We start from the raw sequence: 18,995 nt of genomic DNA, 5'->3' as shown, positions 1-18,995 counted from the left end.
CACCAAGACAACGCACCCGCACATCGAGCTAACGTTACGCAACAGTTTCTTCGTGATAACAACTTTGAAGTGATTCCTCATGCTCCCTACTCACCTGGACTGGCTCCTAGTGACTTTTGGCTTTTTCCAACAATGAAAGACACTCTCCGTGGCCGAACATTCACCAGCCGTGCTGCTATTGCCTCAGCGATTTTCCAGTGGTCAAAACAGACTCCTAAAGAAGCCTTCGCCACTGCCATCGAATCATGGCGTCAGCGTTGTGAAAAATGTGTACGTCTGCAGGGCGATTACGTCGAGAAGTAACGCCAGTTTCATCGATTTTGGGTGAGTGGTTAATTCGAAAAAAAATCGGAGGCCTTAGAACTTGAATGCACCTCGTACTAGACGCAAACAGATGGGAGTATAATCGTACAATTCACGTTCAGAAGGGTAGGGGGCGGGAGGGACAGGAAGAGTGTCCGGCCAAGCTCTGCCAATAACATTGCCAAATCCAGGCTAACATGCTGGGCCCTTGAAGATGCGGAGTAAGCCCAGGAAAAAGAATATTGTCTTGACTGTGTAATGGGTTTTAATGCGATGGTCACTTAACATGATTCCCTGAATTTTGTGGAATATTTGTTCGGAAGAAACCCCAGAAAGTCGTCCAGAACCTTATAAATCTTTGACGCTCTTGCTGTGGGGTTGGGATTCGTGTACCGGAATAGTCATCCTAATCCGATGTAAGGATCACTCAGGAAGGAAACGACAGCGTACGTAGCACAGATTATGGCTCAAGGAGGTGATGAAGAATAGTAAAAAGGAGAATGAGGACTCAAGTAACATCAATATTTTCAACGACATAGTGGTGGATGAATTCTACTATCTAGTAAACAAGATTATATAAGATGGCAGAAACAAAAGAAGAATTGTGTAGGTTCGTGCAGACAAAGATAGCTTTCTGCAATAAAAAGAACTTTATTGATAACAGATCCGGACATCCGTATGTAAAGCGGAACTGACAAGTCAGAAAAGGCCGCGCCGCCTTTATAAAAGAAGGTGGGCGTTATTGGTTTGTCAGTAGAGATAAAACCACATTTCAGATACTTCCTGTTTCGCGTTCTCCCCATTTTTAGCGGTCCGCTTCTCACTTTCCAACTATTACACTGTTTGATAAAAAGCAACATTTAGTTTGTTTTTTTTGCGGGGTGGGAGCTGAAGGGGGGGGGGGGGGGGGGGCATCAGTCTTGTGACTGGTTTGATGTGGCCCGCCATGAATTCCTCTCCTGTGGCAACCTCTTCATCTCAGAGTATCACCTACAACCTACATCCTCAATCATTTGCTGGACGTATTACAATCTCTGTCTTCCTCTACAGTTTTTGCACTTTACAGCTCCCTCTAGTACCACGGAAGTCATTCCCTGATGTCTTAACAGATGTCCTGTTATAGGTCCACCTGTTAGTGGATGTATGACTGCTTGAAATCTGATGGGGACCTTTTCAGTGAAGTATCTGAATGTCTGTGGGTGAATCGCAGACCATTCTTCCTCAAGATCCGAAACCAGAGGAGATAGTGAAGTTGGACATTGGCGTCTGGAACGAAGCTGACTTTATAACTCATCCTAAATAAGTTTCATTAGGTTAAGTCAGGACTGTGGGTAGGCCAGCCCATTTCAGGAATGTTATTGCCTCACAGATGTGGGGTGCTTCGTCATGCTGACGCGAACGATCATCGTCAGTTGTTCCTCTGGTGTACTCAGTGCCAATGCTGTAAAATTTGTTCACATCCCACCGCATTTAGCGTATTCCTAAGCGCAGTAAGGGCACCACACCCTAACCACGGAAAACAACTCCATACCTTAACGCTACCTCCTCCGTTCTCCACTGTTGACGCTAGATATGATGGTAGGTAACGTTCTCCAAGCATTCGCTGAGCCCAAACCCCGATGTCGGATTGCCACAGAATACAGCCTGATTCACCTCTAAATCACTCGTTTCCAGTCATCTACTGTCCAGTGGCTTCCCACCATACACCACCTCAACCGTCGCTAAAACTGACTACAAATAATCGTTGCTTTTGAGTAGCTGCTCGACCATAATAACCCAGTCTTTATAATTCCCTGCGCATAGCTACTGTGCTGGCCGGACTGCTAGTAGCTCTTTGGAACTCACAAATGTTTCCTTCTACCGACTTTCATGCGACTTTTTGCAACTGGCCTCCGCAATGCTCAACGATCAGTGACCCTCAGTACATGAGACCTGCCTGATCTTGGTTTAGTTGTAGTTGTTCGTTCGCGATTCTACTTTACAGTGACATCACCGACAGTCGACTTGGGTAGTGTTCAAATGTTGGTAGGTTGGTTGATTTGGGGGAAGGGACCAAATAGCGAGGTCATCGGTCCCATCTGATTAGGGAAGAATGGGAAAGGAAGTCGGGCGTGCCGTTTCAAAGGAACACTGCAGGCATTAGGATGGTTCAAATGGCTCTGAGCACTATGGGACTTAACATCTTAGGTCGTCAGTCCCTAGAACTTAGAACTACTTAAAACTAGCTAACCTAAGGACATCACACAACACCCAGCCACCACGAGGCAGAGAAAATCCCTGACCCCGCCGGGAATCGAACCCGAGAACCCGGGCGTGGGAAGCGAGAACGCTACCGCACGACCACAAGATGCGGGCTGCAGGCATTAGGCTGAAGCTATTAAGGAAAAACACGGAATACCTAAATGAGGATGGCCGGATGCGGGTTTGAACCGTCGTCCTTCCGAATGCAAATCCAGTGTGCTAACCACTGCGCCACCTCGCTCGGTGTTCAAATGACCCTCACAGATTAGTTATTCAGGTGGCATTCAATGGCTAGTCTACGTTCACAGTCGCTGAGCTCTACTGACAGACCCAGTCTGCTGCAACAGTGAAGAACGGAGGAGGCAGTGTTAAGGTATGGAGGTGTTTTCCGTGGTTAGGATTTGATGGCCTTATTGCGCTTACGAAGACGCTAAACGCAATACGGCATGAACAGAAACTTCAGCAATGTGCACTGCGTACAGTAGAGGGACGGTTGGGAGGCATTGACTGTTTGCTGAGCATGACAAAGCACCCCCACATCTGTGAGGCAATAACATTCCTGAAATGAACTGACCTGCACACAGTCCTGACGTGAACCTGATGGAACACCTTTAGGATTAGTTAGGTGGTCGGCTTCGTTCCAGACCCCAGCGTCCAACTTCATTACCTCCTCTGATTTCGGCTCTTGAGGAAGCGTGGTCTGCCATTCCTCCATAGACATTCAGACACTTTACTGAAAGGGTCCCCAGCAGATTTGAACCATACACCCTGAGGGTGGACACCCCCATATTAAATATCCACTGGGAGGCGTCTGGATGCTTTTTATCAAACAGTAATAGCAAGAAAGTGAGAACTGAATTGCTAGAATTTGCAGAGAAGGCGAAGGGAGGTATTTGAAATGTGGTGTTACCTAAATATGTTAAAACACAAGTGGACACATAATGTACGAAATGAAGAAATACGAAAACCAAATGGAGAGGGAAGAAGTTTACCTTACCAGATGACGACATCGATGAATAGTTATGTTGGCACCAGAAAGAGCAGCAGATGGAGAAAGAGAAAAAATGATGGACGTTTAAACACTAGAATTTTTAGAAAAGCACATATGGTAAATGATGGAAGAGACCTCAAACAAGTTAAAACCTTCAAGAAAGTTCGACTAGCTATCCATGGGCCTGACTGTTCGTATCTACGAATTTCCTTCAGCTCAGTTTTTATCCGCGCAGTTGTATAAATATTTTTGAATGAAATTAACCTGTGCGTGACACTCATGCGTCCGAGAAACAGCCGCAGCTGTTTGATAGTTCGAAGAAAACCGTTACAGGTAACTCTTATGGGTAGTAAGTTAGTCTAATGAATTACCCGCTGCTTTCATTACATAATTCTTCAGATGACAGAAAATTATTCAGAAAACAAACAGTTATTTACAAGGCAGATAACGACCTCCAGTTTGCAGTACATATCCGAACTGAAATACGTAGGAACTAACACCTAAAATTTTCATTGAAGTAAAGTAAAGTCTTATTGCATGATTCGGATACCCTGAAGGACAGTTCAGCCACCTGAACTGGAAACGTATGCTCTATCTTTTACACCCGTAGGCACCTTTTCTTCATTAAGAGTGAGCATTGTGTGTTCAGTAAATAACACTAAAGCAATGGCGTTCAAAAGGAAATTTGCAGCACGGTGCGACATAGCACTGGCGGGGCGATCAGTGAAACGAATGGCACACTTTCAGCTATTAGGTTGTGTTAATAGTTACGAATATGAAAACGACGCCACTAATAAACTGAATGTTTCATACAGTGACAAGATAAGGAACGGTACGAAGTGATGGCTACCCCAGCACGACAATAAGGAAGCGAATCTTGGGCATTTACTAAGAAAAAAAAGAAAACAGACGGCTGAAATAAAATTTTAAAGGAAAATTGAAGGATGTACAATCAGAAATCAAATGAAAAACAATATTATAAGAGAACAAAGTACGTATACACTGTGTAATTAAAAAAATGTAGCAAAGATGCATAAAATGAGAGCAACTTATCAATAGAATGAGATTAAAGCTCAGTTAAACAAACTAACATGAAAGAGCGGATTAGGATATCCGATGGACAAATAGCGTCAGTGAAGAAGGATCAGACGGTAAACCTACTCCGTGAATTGAATAAGAAGAGGTAGAAGCAATTTTCTAAAATTTTACCAGACCCACTCCTATCAGTCCATGTATGTATTACGTGATTACAAGAAAGATACCAGAGGAAATTTCAGGACACAGTGCTCAAAGAACAAAACATATCTCAGTCTACATATGATGCTTTTATCACCATTTGACATGCAATGTTAAGTAATTGATGAATGCGACGAATTTACCTTCGTAAGGTCCAGTGACTCTTCAATTTCTTATAAAACCTGCCTCATCTCTTTGGCTAAAAACACAGTTCTTGCGAATATATTCGGCCTTCTTGTTGGTTGTGTTCCCGTAAGTCATGTAATTCACAAAATTTCCCAACTTTCAACAGCATTGCACTTACGAAGGACATTTCCTTCCTTGTACCGCCTATTGCAGTCGTCCTGATCATGAATAAGCTTTCAACTGAAGGATCGCTTGAAACCTAACATACTTGTCACAGTCATCAACAGAGTGTCAAAAGGTTCTTTTTTAATTAATGAATGCCATTTCCAGGTTTGGTACATGTAACTCCCGAAGTTAGAACATGTAATACACTCAAAAACGTTCTGGTATTAGGGCCACTGTCTTCATTTACGTCTCTTTTCTCCTAAAGACATGACTTATGTGTACAATTTTTCTAACGGAGATGCGTGCTGTAAAGGTTTTTCTTTTGGGGGGGGGGGGGGGGCAATAGTGCGCCGATGCATGCTGAAACACTGGAATGAAAGTATTGGACGTTTATCGCCGCAGTAAACGCTATCCCATGCAGTTCCTGTTTCGATTATCATCGGAAGGTCGCTTTCTCTGTCCCTTCGGCTGTGTCGGGGTGGTCACGTATTTGGTTTGTGTTGCAAAAATGCGTGAAGTATCTTCGAATCGAAAAGCGATCACTAACAAATTGTGCAAAATGGCATTAAAAGTTTTGTCCGTCCGCTGTTCATGATTAGCGTTACAAAGTTTCAACGCTGTGTTTTTCGGCTCTAAGGATAACCTCATGCTACAGCTGCAGCCTAATAGCTATCAGTTAAATACGCCAAGATGCAGCAACCTTGTAATCGCGGCGGCGTAGTCTGCACGAAGAATTCAGTGACGCAGCACGGAGGAATACATTCGCGATTAAAACTGGGTTGTAAATTGTGGCTCTGCTTCACCGTGTAACTGCTTCATTGTAGAAGTTGTGGTTAAATATATGCTTAATCTCCCTGGTGACTACATCGTGTTGCAAGATGGTCCTATCTTTCTGCCATCATAGTATGTGGTCTCCATCACAATTTATCGCACTGTGTTTCGGTGCAGTTCTATTTTTTTGGAACTAGCTGCACAATACTCTAATTATCGTATAGCTTTGTGTGTTGCGTTGAACAGATAAAAGTTGAACTCAAGGCTGATGTGCTCAAATGATAGCAGCTTTTAATTTTTATTTGATGTTTTACCACTTGAAAATTAGGTGGAGAACATTTCTGTGTTTCGTTACTTTAAACAAGCAGTCTCTCAGGAGATCAGCGGGTATGCTTAGCACTGATTAGTAATACACTGGTCTTGGTCACCAATATACTTTCTTATTCATAATTTCATTTCGTGTTTCTGGATGACCCCGTCATCAGAACTGTGGTATGAAAGATCCGATGCAAGACAAGATATTAACAGACATACACTAAAAAACCCAGTGAATCTCAGAAACGTACCAGTCGAAGTCAATGCACACTACGCTAAGCCTGTAAAAGAAGTACATGTATTATTTAACTTCCATACTATGCTGTATATAAATATTTTGTTATTAAAATAATCACATTGCAACAAGGCTGCAGATATTATATTCGAAGCTGCTAGATTGTGAAACAGCGTAGTACATAAATTCCTTCCAAAACGTTAAAAGCAATGTTAGGTGGCAGATCAAAACGACAAACAGCTCAATAAACATGAACCTTAAAATGTAGAAGGAAAGCAGCGCGGACACTTAGTGTGTGTACAAGGGAGCGGTGGCAGTGATGCCCTGTTACCAGGTAATGCTTTCAGCATCGACATCGGTCATTACAATTTCTCCACAAAAATAACAATAGTTAAAAATTCCTCTCTACAAGGCCATAGCTGCAGTGCTTCAGCCTGCTGTGACTAAACTCACAAATATTGTACATGTTCACTACGCCAGTTTCAATGAAAAATGTAAATAACAGTACATGAGAGTTACATTGTCTGCACACAATAGTGCATACCAGTCAAAATTTCAACCAATCTGCAGAGACGTTTTTTTAACAATTTCACTGTCATATACTGTTGTTTAAATAGTTGTTTGAATTTGGGGTATTGAACAGCCCCTTATTCGCTATATGTGTGGTTTTAATCACAGCATCCTGAAGCATTGCAAATACGGCTTTTTTTGGTAAGAAGTTTTAACTACAATTACTGACAGTCTGTGCAGTGTAACTGTAATGGCCGATATCGATGTTACAAGCATTACCAGTTACCAGGGCATAACTGGTTGTGCTGCCTTGTAAGCACACTTGAACTGTCTGCTCTGCTTTCCTTCCACAGTTTAAGGCTCATATTTATTGAGCTGTTTGTAATTTTGATGTGCCACTTAAAATTGCTTTTAACGTTTTGGATAAAATTTATGTACGGAGCTGTTTCGACTAGAGTCACTTCTTATGTTCAGACTGTAGCAGCTTGGAATGTAGTAACTGCAGCCTTGTTCAAGGTGGTTAATTTAGCAGCACACCTTTTATATACAGCACAGCGTGTATGTTAAAAAAGGCAAGTACTTTTTGAAAGTGTTGTATAAGTTTGCGATTGTCATAGGCTTACTGCCACTAAGGCCACCTACTGGTAAAACTGTTTACTTTGTGCCACTTCGAACTGGCTGTGTCATTTTGGATTTTGGGCACTGATGGTGTTTCGGAGTGGAGTAGGAGGCAACGGCGGACGACACGCATTTTCTCAGCTTCACTACATTGTTGCAATGTACGTGTATGCCTCTCAACATCATGTCCTGTATTGTGTTTTTATACCACAGGTTTGATGATGGGATTATTCCGAAACGCGTAATGAGATGATAAATTTAAAAAAAATGTATTGGTGACTAAGACGAATGTACTGCCATTTATTGTTCCATGTCTTCGCATTTCTCTGAGGCGCTTGAGAAGTCACAGTGCACACAGCGCTTTAATACTGCATATATCCGTCCATGACTAATATCAGCCCTTCAAGTGCTGTTAGCCTATGGTGTAACTTGAATTATAAATCAATACCGCTACCATGAATTGCGACAGACAAGGGTGGGAGGATTTCACATGTCTATGTTGTTGACTGAGATTGCAGAGTGCGGTATGAATCTTGGTATTCCAAATAAAATAGTGATTTTTGTCTACTCTCCGAAATCCGATAGTAGTTTCGTATAAATATTTAGAACCAATGATATATCTGTCTCTGACATTAAACCGATCTCTGTTGTCAGCGGAAACTGGTGTTATCATACGTAACTGTCATGTCCGGCTGACGGGGTTGAACTAAGAGAACCTAATTACAAATTCGTAAACCTTTTTAGATACGTTTAACGACATGTGCAATATAAGGGGCATCCAAGTTATGTTGTGTATTTTAATAATAAAATTTATCTTTTTATCAATATCAGTCACACTTGTCCCATAATATTGTGTGTGTGTGTGTGTGTGTGTGTGTGTGTGTGTGTGTGTGTGTGTGTGTGTGTGTGTTACTGAGTGAGTGTGTGCGCATGTGTGTGGTGGAGACCACAATACCGAGCGCCCAAAAGTATGTTTTTCTCATGCGTACGGCGGCATAAGAGTTTTTCTTCCCCTCGGACAGTTCGCCAATGGAGCAGGAAAGGGTCTTGGTGAGAGAAAAGGAACCTAAGCCTTCGAAATGCACACTACAAAGGCTCTCTAATTACATAATTATACAAGAGATTGAGACCCAGTTGAGAATAAAAAGCTGCACGGACGTGGTGTCATTAAAGACATAGTCTATGATACTCGAAACCTAGGCTTATTTTACAACATGACGTTGTTCCGAAACAAGAGGAATAATCAACACCGGTAGACGTTCGTCGCCCAAACTTCAAACATGAAGCAGGCTGAGATCGGTGTAGTGTGTTCATTCGGGGATAATTATTTCTATAAACGGAATTTCGGACATGCAGGATATCTTACTTAGAAAAGACGTTAATCAATTCCCGACAGAAAACCGCGGGAAGCAGAGGTCGTCCCTCCTTCGAAGCTTCACTAGGCGTTGCAGGCTAAGCAACTACAGGCCAACAGTTACACTACTTTCTTAACTCCCATGCAGTAGGTGTACGACTAGTCTTAAACTACAAACGCATGCCATATTGCTGCTACTTACCTCAGGTAATACACTACAGATATTTACAATACTATATACAAAGATAAACTTGCAGAACAGAAATATACATCTACAGTTTAAATCAGATATGAATTGATTATTTTTATCGCTTTGTGTTCTTTGGTTTATAGCAGAGGTGTTTAAAGTTAGTTTATCTCATTTCATCTTAGATACATACACGAGTCTTCTTTAAAGTCTTTCTTAAAATAAGACTTTTAGAAACCCTTTATTTTTTACAGGGATATTTAAAATTATTTTTCAGTTCAGAATTTTTCTTAGCGCCCATCCCATGAAACGTAGTGTTTGCCAGTTCACGAAAAAGCTTCCCAATACCTGAGTAAAGTTAAATTGACGCCCTACTACATTTTTTTTATCAAACCGCATCAACGGATATTTTCTACGACTTTACAGAAGTCAGTGTGAAAATTGAATTTTTTTCTTATTAAACACATATTAATGCACCAATTTACTGTCTAAGAGGGGTATAAACGGGTTCTGCGCTGTAGTCTCTAATTTGTGAGTGAATTCACATACTAATTGTTTACACGAACTTATTTAACCACTGATTGTCGTTAAAATGGTAATAAATAGAAAAGTGCATCTACATTGCCTAAGTATACAGGAAATTGTAACGAACGAGACATAATTACAAAATGGCGTAAGTTGAAGCAAAATATTAACAATACGACACAGAAATTATATTTGCAAATATCGGACAAGAATGTCAAGCTACGTATGTGGAATACTTGGCGTTTCTTTTAATATGTCCATGCAGGTTTCATACGCCAAACAAGTGACTTTCTTCATTCTAACGGTTATATCTCCCAAATAAGTTAAAAGAATAATTTAGGTAGCGAGGATAGAAAAAGTTGTGAATAAGCGAACACAAACTAGTGAAAAGTCAGTCGTTTTTTACGTTCAGCACATATGAATTGAATTACAATTTTCGCTTTGCCTCAACTTTTTTTATCCTCTTGTTTAAAAAGTTTCGTTTTGAGTTAATTGACTTACCAGTTTTAACCATATGTTTGTTATTAGAAGCTGATTCTTCTCATCCTATTAACATGCAATGAGAAGAAAATGTGCTTATGTTAGTTTACAATTGTTACAATGCAAACACCAAAACCATACGCATAGACCTTGTGAGAGAAATGTCTGAGAATTTCAAATTGAAAAGCTTCCAGAGATTAAGACCACCTCTCACAAGCTCGACAACACTGAAGCATTGAGACTTGGCAACAAAAATTAATTTCTATTGCCAAGCCTGCATTACCAGCCTCCAAATTTTTTGTTGTTGCAAATATTGTTTTCGTAAGTGGACGGGGACACAAATCTTTCACGTGGAAGCTCAGAGTCAATCAAAAATTTTGTATAAACATATTAAAAAACTTGTAGGCCAGTTTTAAAAATCGTTCGGCCAATAGCACAGATAGCCACATTTGCACACGAAACTAAATTTTGTCTTGTTTGCAAATGAAACATAAGTTTTCAGCTTTTGTTCGTTTTGAAAAAAGAGAGGCTGTTAAGGAATTGTTCAATTTTCATGAATGTTCGAGGAGTAATATCGAAGATCGTGACTGTTGCCATTTACGGTAGCTCTGAAAGGATTTAACAATAGCATAAGCTTTAACGTTTATTGCTTCGCTTAGACAGGAAATATAGGATTTTAGTTTGTTCACAATTTAACTAAGTTGTACCATCTAGTTTCGTGAGTAATAGAGGCTTATCGCATACATCCCTATACCAACACAGAACTTACCAAATTTAACCAAGCGTTTGTGGTAAGGATTTGGTTCTTTTCATCCTGTAGAGGAAAATTATTATATCGTTAAAGTTATATTGAAAAAGGCAAAAAGAGAAAAGTTCTTTTCTCCACGATGGCAGACAGATGTCTGCTGAAGTACTCTAAACAGCAAAAATTACAGCATTATTTCCAAAAATTAATTTATTTTTAAGTTTCTGTTATTTAACTCGAGTACTCTTTCAGACTAGTTTTAGACAATATGTCTTAAGTAACATGGATATATCAATACAAAATATATACAACTGATTCATCTGGTAACCAGTGCAGTTTCGTTGTCTGTCGAAAGACCACGAGAGCGACGCATTTAAGAACACAGATCTTCTATTCACTGTCAAAAATTCAGTTGTAAAACATGAAAACATCGTAACACATTTAAATAACAGGACTAATGTGCTAAATCAGTTATTTGTAATATTATGAAATAAATCATGTTATGGAATTGAGAAAAAACACATGATAATAGAAAAACTTAATATTTCGGGTATACTCGATACAAAACGTAATAAGTGCTGTTGTACAATTGGCTACGAAAAGATACACAAGCGAATTTAATCAAAGCAAAGTATAATATTTTGGGCATCAAAATAATAAGTACAAATCACACAGCGTGACTTGCAGAAAGTGGGATTAGTTTTGGGACTGGGGAAACAGACACTCACCACGTCGATGATCTGCATGAGGGTCAAACCAAAACTTAGCTGTAGTGGATCGGACTCATTGGCGACGGGCCGCTCCAGGACGTTGTAGTGGTCCAGCAGGGTGTGCAGCAATCGTTTCTCGTGGGGCCCCTGGAGTGACTCTGGAAATAAACAAGCAAGGCGCCGAATTAGCCCCAAGTCGTCTGGGAAAGAGACCAATTAGATCGAAACAGCAGCGCATCTCAATAACGCTGATGGCGTATACAAAAATTTCTTTGATTAAATGAATCGCAGCTGTGGTGGACCACCTTGCAAAAATATTTCACAACCTGCCAAGCGAAGCAAAATATGCATTTCTGAGGCACAGACGAAGTGGTTAAAATTAGTTAACAACGGAAAGCAAGGTGCTAAATCGACTTTTTGCTCAGTAACTAAATATCGGTGGTAGTATTAGAATTTTTGCAATACACTGACGTTGTTAAGTGTTTTGTTTACATGTATCAAGTGCCAGAAGATGGTGCACATAAATAGAAACCAGCAGCACATGTAAGTACAGTTTATACAGCAGCTGATGGGGTACAAACATTTCTGTTTTCAATGATTTGCTGTATGTCCACATCAGAACATTTATAGGCAGTATTAGGCATAATATAATGATACTGCCGTAAACGTTAACTGGGAGAAGTTTGGTGAACATAGATGGAAACGTAGCGAATATGGAAACGTAAGTTCCGGAAAATTAGAAAAGAATGTGTCACTGTCACATTTCAGTACACTACAGCTGATTATTCTTCTTGACTATCTGATTTTCTGTCATCTGTACTCTTTTTTTTTAAAAGTCTCTTTCTTACTCTGGAGTCCTCAAAAGTGACCTCAGTAAATCTTTCTACTTTGGCCATCTGCCGACAATCCAAGATGGTCATGGCTTTAATCATGTTACTCCCTGGCCGAATGCCTAATTTATCCATTATTTTAGTTGTGCTAATCACACCAACATTGAAACATACACACATCAAAAAAAGTTTTAAATCGCCTCGGTTACAAGAGTTCCGTAACCTCTACAGAAAATTGGAATAGAAATCAACATAAACATCATTTCCGCCCCTTTTATTGCTCATGAAAACCACACATTGCCTGTTGTACCACCATACAGCGAGAGCTTCAGAGGTGGTGGTCCAGATTGCTGTACACACCGGTACCTCTAATACCCAGTAGCACTTCCTCTTGCATTGATGCATGCCTGTATTCGTCGTGGCATACCATCCGCAAGTTCATCAAGGCACTGTTTGACCAGATTGTCCCACTCTTCAACGGCGATTCGGCGTAGATCCCTCAGAGTGGTTGGTGGATCACGTCATCCATAAACAGCCCTTTTCAATCATTCCCAGGCATATTCGGTATAGTTCATGTTTGGAGAACATGCTGGCCACTCTAGTCGAGTGACGTCGCTATCCTGAAGGAAGTTATTCACAAGATGTGCACGATGGGGGCGCGAAATGTCGTCCATGAAGACGAATGCCTCGCCAATATGTTGCCGATATGGTTGCACTATCGGTCGGAGGATGGCATTCACGTATCGTACAGCCATTACAGCGGCGTAAGTCGGCTCCACATGAAATGTAACCAACAAAAAGGGGGAACCTCCGCCTTGCTGCACTCGCTGGACATTGTGTTTAAGGCGTTCAGCCTGACCGGGTTGCCTCCAGACACGACTGGTTGAGGGCATATGCGACACTCATCGGTGAAGATACGTGATGCCAATCCTGAGCGGTCTGTTCGGAATGTTTCTGCTCCCATCTGTACCGCGCTGTATGGTGTCGTGGTTGCAAAGATGGACCTCGCCATTGACGTCGGGAGTGAAGTTGCGCATCATGCAGCCTATTGCGTGCAGCTTGAGACTTAACACGGTGTCCTGTAGCTGCACGAAAAGCGTTATTTAACATGGTGGCGTTGCTTTCAGGGTTCCTCCGAGACATAATCCGTAGGTAGCGGTCATCCACTGCCGTAGTAGCCCTTTGGCGGCCTGAGTGAGGCAGTTACTGTCTCTCTGTATCTCCTCCAACTCCGAAAAAAATCAGTTTGGTTCGCTCCGAGGTGCCTGGGCACTTCCCTGGTTGAGAGCCCTTCCTGGCACAAAGTAATAATGCGGACGTGATCCAACCGCGATATTGACCTTCTAGGCATGGTTGGACTACAGAAAACACGAGCCGTGTATCTTCTTCCTGGTGGATTGACTGGAAATGATCGGCTGTTGGACCCCCTCCGTCTAATAGGCGCTGCTCATGCATGTTTGTTTACATCTTTGGGCGGATTTAGTGACACCTCTGAACAGTCAAGGGCTGTGTCTGTGATACAATATGCACAGTCAACTTCTATCTTCAGGAGTTCTGGGAACCAGGGCGACGCGAAACTTTTTTTGATGTGTGTATTATTTCACCCCTTACCTTTGTTTTCAGAATTTTCCACGCAACAAAGACCGTTTTTTATATCCGCTGCCATACACAACTGTCGAAACATTCGTTAAGGTTTTGAATTAAGCCATGTAGACATTTACCAGATACTATACTGGCTTTATTGCTTCTATAACAATGGCGGACATTGTATGCCCATGACTATATTCCTTATACGCTTTCACAACGAGCTCTCCCCGTTCACCATGTTCTAGTCTGTGCAAGTTTTGTGGTACCAGGTTGCGCAAGCCATTTTACTAATGTTCTGCAGACCCACCAAATTTTCTTCTCGTTGTTAGTCCCTAATTGTACCATGGTAACACACAAACAGAAAGTGAAAATTCATTACGTTAGAAAAAACAACATTAATAAAAGAAAATGTAAAGAAAAAAAACGTGAATCTGTCAACCAAAACATCTTACGTGTCGGGCACGATCCCATCCACTGCTTAAATTTTAAGGAGGTATCATCAACAGTGGCATCTTAAAACTTTCGGTAGGAGATGTCACCCTAGCTCTTCCGACGGCCTTGGCAGAAGAGGGCGGAGGAGCGGATAGAGGTGGCAGCGGTCTTCTTTCCGTTGGGATAGGAAACTTTCACTAAATGGAGGAAGAACCAGCAATGATCAACGGCATGAGGATGTAGAGGGCAATCGAAGCCACCGCAATGAAGACAAGTAATGTGTGACCATAGGACATGTAGCCTGTAACTGATGAAAGTGTCTTGATGATTTCTCTACTGCCAAAAGATGCCGGATTAGTCTCCCATTCGGATATCCGGGACGGGGCTGGCAAAGGGGAGGTGGCCATGAGAAATAGATGATATGACAAACGGAGTGTCATTCTACAACACGGCACAGGGAATGTCAGAACTTTGAATGTGGAAGCTACAAAACCTGGAAAAGGGAAATGAAAAGGCTCGATCCAATTATAGTGAATGCCGGTGAAATGAAATGGAAAGAAGAATTTATGGTCAAATGAGTACTGGTTCACATCAACAGCAGAAAATATTGCAACGGGAGTGGGATTCGTCATAATCGGGGATCCAGGGCAGATGGTGAGTTGTTTTGAACAGTTCAGTGACAGAATTACTATCCGCCCTCTTCTGCCAAGGCCGTCGGCAGAACTAGGGTGACATCTCCTACCGGAAGAATACAGAACAAGCCGACCCCAAAAACAATTGTTCTTGTATGAGATATATGATTATAAGGCGTATACAGAAGAAGATATAGATGCCGATCACAATTTAGTAATGATGAACAATCAATGTGTAAAGAAGTGCAATACTGAACTGCTGAAGAGGATGTGCGTGCGAAGTTCTCTAGCCTACACATCGAAGAATTAATGTTGGAAATGAAACAAAGGATCAAGAGTGGGACTAAATTTGAGGGTGAAATGAAATCAGTCATAAGGTTCACTGAAAATGAAGCAGAATTGCGGGACTGAATAGAAAGAACTGTCTCAGAATATGGTTGAGAGCCGAAGAAAAACGAAAGTAATGAGGAGCAGCAAAATTGTGATTATCGATAAAGTTAACTTCCGAATTTGGAACCACGAAGTTGACGGCATTAAATAATTCTGCTACCTTTGAAGCCAAAGCAGAAACGACGGAAGAAACAAGCAGGACATAAAAAGTAGGTTATGACAGACAGCGAGGGCAAGAAAAGTCTACTGTTGTCACACATAGGCTTTAATGTGAGGAAGAAATTTCTCAGAATGTATGTTTGAAGCACAGAATTTCGTGGTGGTGAAACGTGGACTGTGTGAAAACCGGAAACGAAGAGAAATGAAGCGCCTGAGACGTGATGCTACAGAGGAATGTTGAAAATTAGATGGACCGTTAGGAAATGAGGAGGTCTTCCGCAGAATCGGCGAAGAAAGGAACATACGGCCAACACTAGAAGGATAAAGGGACAGGATGATAGGAGATGTGTGAAAACAGAAGAAAATAATTTCCTTGGTGCTAGAGGGAGATGTAGAGGGTAAAATTGTAAGGGAAGACAGGGATTTAAATGCATCCAACAAGTAATTGCGAGCTTAAAGTGCAAGTGCTGCCCTGAAATCAAGAGTTTGAAACAAGAGAGGAATTCGTTGTAGGCCACCTCAAACCAGCCAGAAGACTGATACTGTGGTAATGGACACCACATATGCGGTTCAGCTGACGAGGAATCGAGATTTCTAAAATGATCAATCGCTGTTGTTGGACACACGTGAATAAAAAAAGGAAGGTAACTGCGAAGAAACCTTGGGTAACAGAAGAAACACTTCAACTGTTTATCGAAACAAAGAAGTGCAGAAATGCTATGTAAAGGCGGAAATACAACTGTGTAAGTCACTTAGGAATGAAATAATCAGTAAGTGTAAAGAGCCTAAAGGGAAGCGGTTGCAGGCGACGTGGTGAAATAGAAACAGAAGTGGTCATAGAAACGATAGAATCAGGAACAGAAAGGTCAAAACAACCTCCGGCGTAATGCAATGACAAACAGGGGGAGCAGCAATCTGCGGCTGTTTACTGATGATGCTGTGGTGTAAGGGAAAGTGTCGTCGTTGAGAAACTGTAGGAGGATACAAGATGACACAGAAAAAATTTCTAGATAGTTTGATAAATAGCAGTATGCTCTAAATACAGAAAAATGTGAATTAATGCCGATGAGAACGAAAAACAATCCCGTAATATGAGAATACGGCATAAGTAGTGTAACGCTTGACACTATCACGTCGATAAATTATCTAGGCATAATGTTGCAATGCAATATGAAATAGAACGAGCATGTAGGGATAGCTGTAGAGAAGGCTTTGGTATATTAGGAGAATACCTCGTGTACAAGAATACCTCGTATTCAATATGTGCGACCCATTCTTGAGTACTGCTCGAGTATATGGTATCCCCACCAGGTCGGATTAAAGGACGACATCGAAGCAAGTCAGAGGCGGGCTGCTAGATTTGTTACCAGTAGTTTAGATCAACACGCAAGTTTTATGGAGACTCTTCGTGAAATCAAGTGGCAATCTCTGGAAGGAAGGCTACATATTTTTGGCGAAACACTACTGAGAAAATGTCGAGAACGGCATTTGAAGCTGACGGCCGAACGATTCTACTGCCGACAACGTACATTCAGCGTAACGGCCACGAAGATCAGATACTAGAAATTGGGGCCCGTACGGATGCGCATAGACAGTTGTTTTTCCCTCGCTCTATTTGCAGGTGGGGCAGTATAAGAAATGAGTAGAGGTACAAGGTACTCTCCGCCAGGCACCATACGGTGCCTTGCGAAGTATGAATGTAGATGTAGATGAAACGCTTCAGTCAAGATTGCAAGAGGATTTACACTGTCAAAAGTAGTGGGAAGAACTGACTGGTAGAAAGAGTCCATTTATAGGCCTCTACGAGGGGAAGGAACTATCTGATGACGGAATTGAAGACGAATTGTAAGTCTTTGTGAAAGATAGTAGGGGATACAATTTAGAATCGAGCTTAACAAAGCTCTGGAAGATTTGCCATCAAATAAGGCGAAAAGCATAAACAACAAAAAAGTTTAAATTCATTAAACTTTGTTTGTGACGTTTTTCTTTGGAACCGCGTGCTATGTTACAGAATACACCACGCTTTTCATTGACGGCAAATGCGTTGTGTACAAATTTCGGGTTTGTACTTCGCAAATACATTTCAGAATCTCCACTTCTCGTTTAATGTCACAGTCTTCTACTTAAATTACAAGTATTTGCACAGTGGTTTAGCAGTCTCAATGCCGTAACAAATATTACCATTAGCAGCACTGTTGGTGTCCATGCCTCTTGCAAATTGATGGAGAGTTAAATCATATGAGGTGTTGGACTCTACAGTAGCCGTGCCCTCAACAATAAGATTGAAATCTCCATTTAATATTATCTCGTTCCGAATAGAAATTACAAACATTAATAATGCGCTCACTTGTTTTATAAATTAGTGAAAATCAACAGGCGTAGCTCAGTGTTTCGTGAATATAACTATGAACTTTTTCCGCTTCTTTATCATTAACTTCAAAAGCAGCTCACTTACAAATTTATGGATGCCAATGTATTTAGATTTTTATTCCTTCATAATATAAGTGGCAACCCACCATCAGTTATGGTTTTCAGTGTGGTCCGTGCTCCTTGGATACGTATACATCTTAACATAAATTCGTAATACTACGTGGGCACAGCGAAACGAAACAAAACTACACAATTCACGCTTAGTAACTGCAGCCAGGCGGCCATGCTGCCACACACGAGCGATTTATCGCATACGTCTCATCAAATTGCTGCTGCCTGCAGTGCACTTCGATCTTTGTTAACGTATTAGAATAACGGGTAAATTATTTATCAGCTTCTAATCAGCTTGGAATCAAGGTAGCAACATTCAGATGAAACAAGGAAGAAAATCAATCAAGAACAAAATGCCTAAAAAACGAGATACATAACATTTATTCACTGTGAGTGCGATCTCTAGAATAAATTACGGCGGCACGACCAGACGAAGTACTGTCTGTTCTTTTCTAAAGAGCCACAGCGCGGCTACTGTCGATAGTCGCTGTTCCAGTAAAACTCGTAAGATGTGTATCTCATCGGAACGACATTCACTTGCTTCCGATCGCTACCAACTTTAGCTCTGATAGTATCCGTAAGTGCATCTTTACACAGATGGTTGCGGGACCTCGGCTGTTCAACTTAAAACGTCGAACCAAAACACCTTCAGCCGTCCAAATTTCCACTTATTTTATTTGAGTAACCAGTTTCAGCGCTACATTACGTCTTGTTCAGGCCCCCTGACAGACGTGTAGGAAGAATTCCACTTCTGTTCCAATCAAAACAGCGGCCAGCATTCAGTGACTGGTATGTGTAGATCGTAACACAGAGATCCCGTCTGTCATGACTTGCCGGTCTGTAGTTGTCCCATTTGATCTTGTACTGTAGAAGATATCGGAGAACACGTTTCACAGTTATATTTATTATTAAATTCCATGATTAATCATAATCATGTCGTGTAGATAGTATCAACAGAAGTCGCCAGGCTGT

The 18,995-nt window shown here is 41.3% G+C and overlaps 1 protein-coding gene across 1 annotated transcript in view; it reads right to left on the bottom strand.

Moving 5' to 3' along the window:
- The window catches only part of LOC126484874 (neuronal acetylcholine receptor subunit alpha-7-like), a 392,787-nt gene that overhangs the window by 329,531 nt on the left and 44,261 nt on the right, over positions 1 to 18,995 (bottom strand). Inside the window, exons 2-3 of the mRNA XM_050108470.1 lie at positions 11,531 to 11,712; positions 10,079 to 10,123 (exon numbers count right to left, since the gene is read on the bottom strand). Coding sequence (XP_049964427.1) covers positions 10,079 to 10,123; positions 11,531 to 11,712 — 227 coding nt within the window. The remainder of the gene's footprint in view (positions 1 to 10,078; positions 10,124 to 11,530; positions 11,713 to 18,995) is intronic.

The sequence above is a fragment of the Schistocerca serialis genome, chromosome 6, assembly GCF_023864345.2.
Source record: "Schistocerca serialis cubense isolate TAMUIC-IGC-003099 chromosome 6, iqSchSeri2.2, whole genome shotgun sequence".
Classification (NCBI taxonomy): Eukaryota; Metazoa; Arthropoda; class Insecta; order Orthoptera; family Acrididae; genus Schistocerca; species Schistocerca serialis.
The sequence above is the reverse complement of the archived record's forward strand: the minus strand, read 5'-3'. Positions and strand labels throughout refer to the sequence as shown.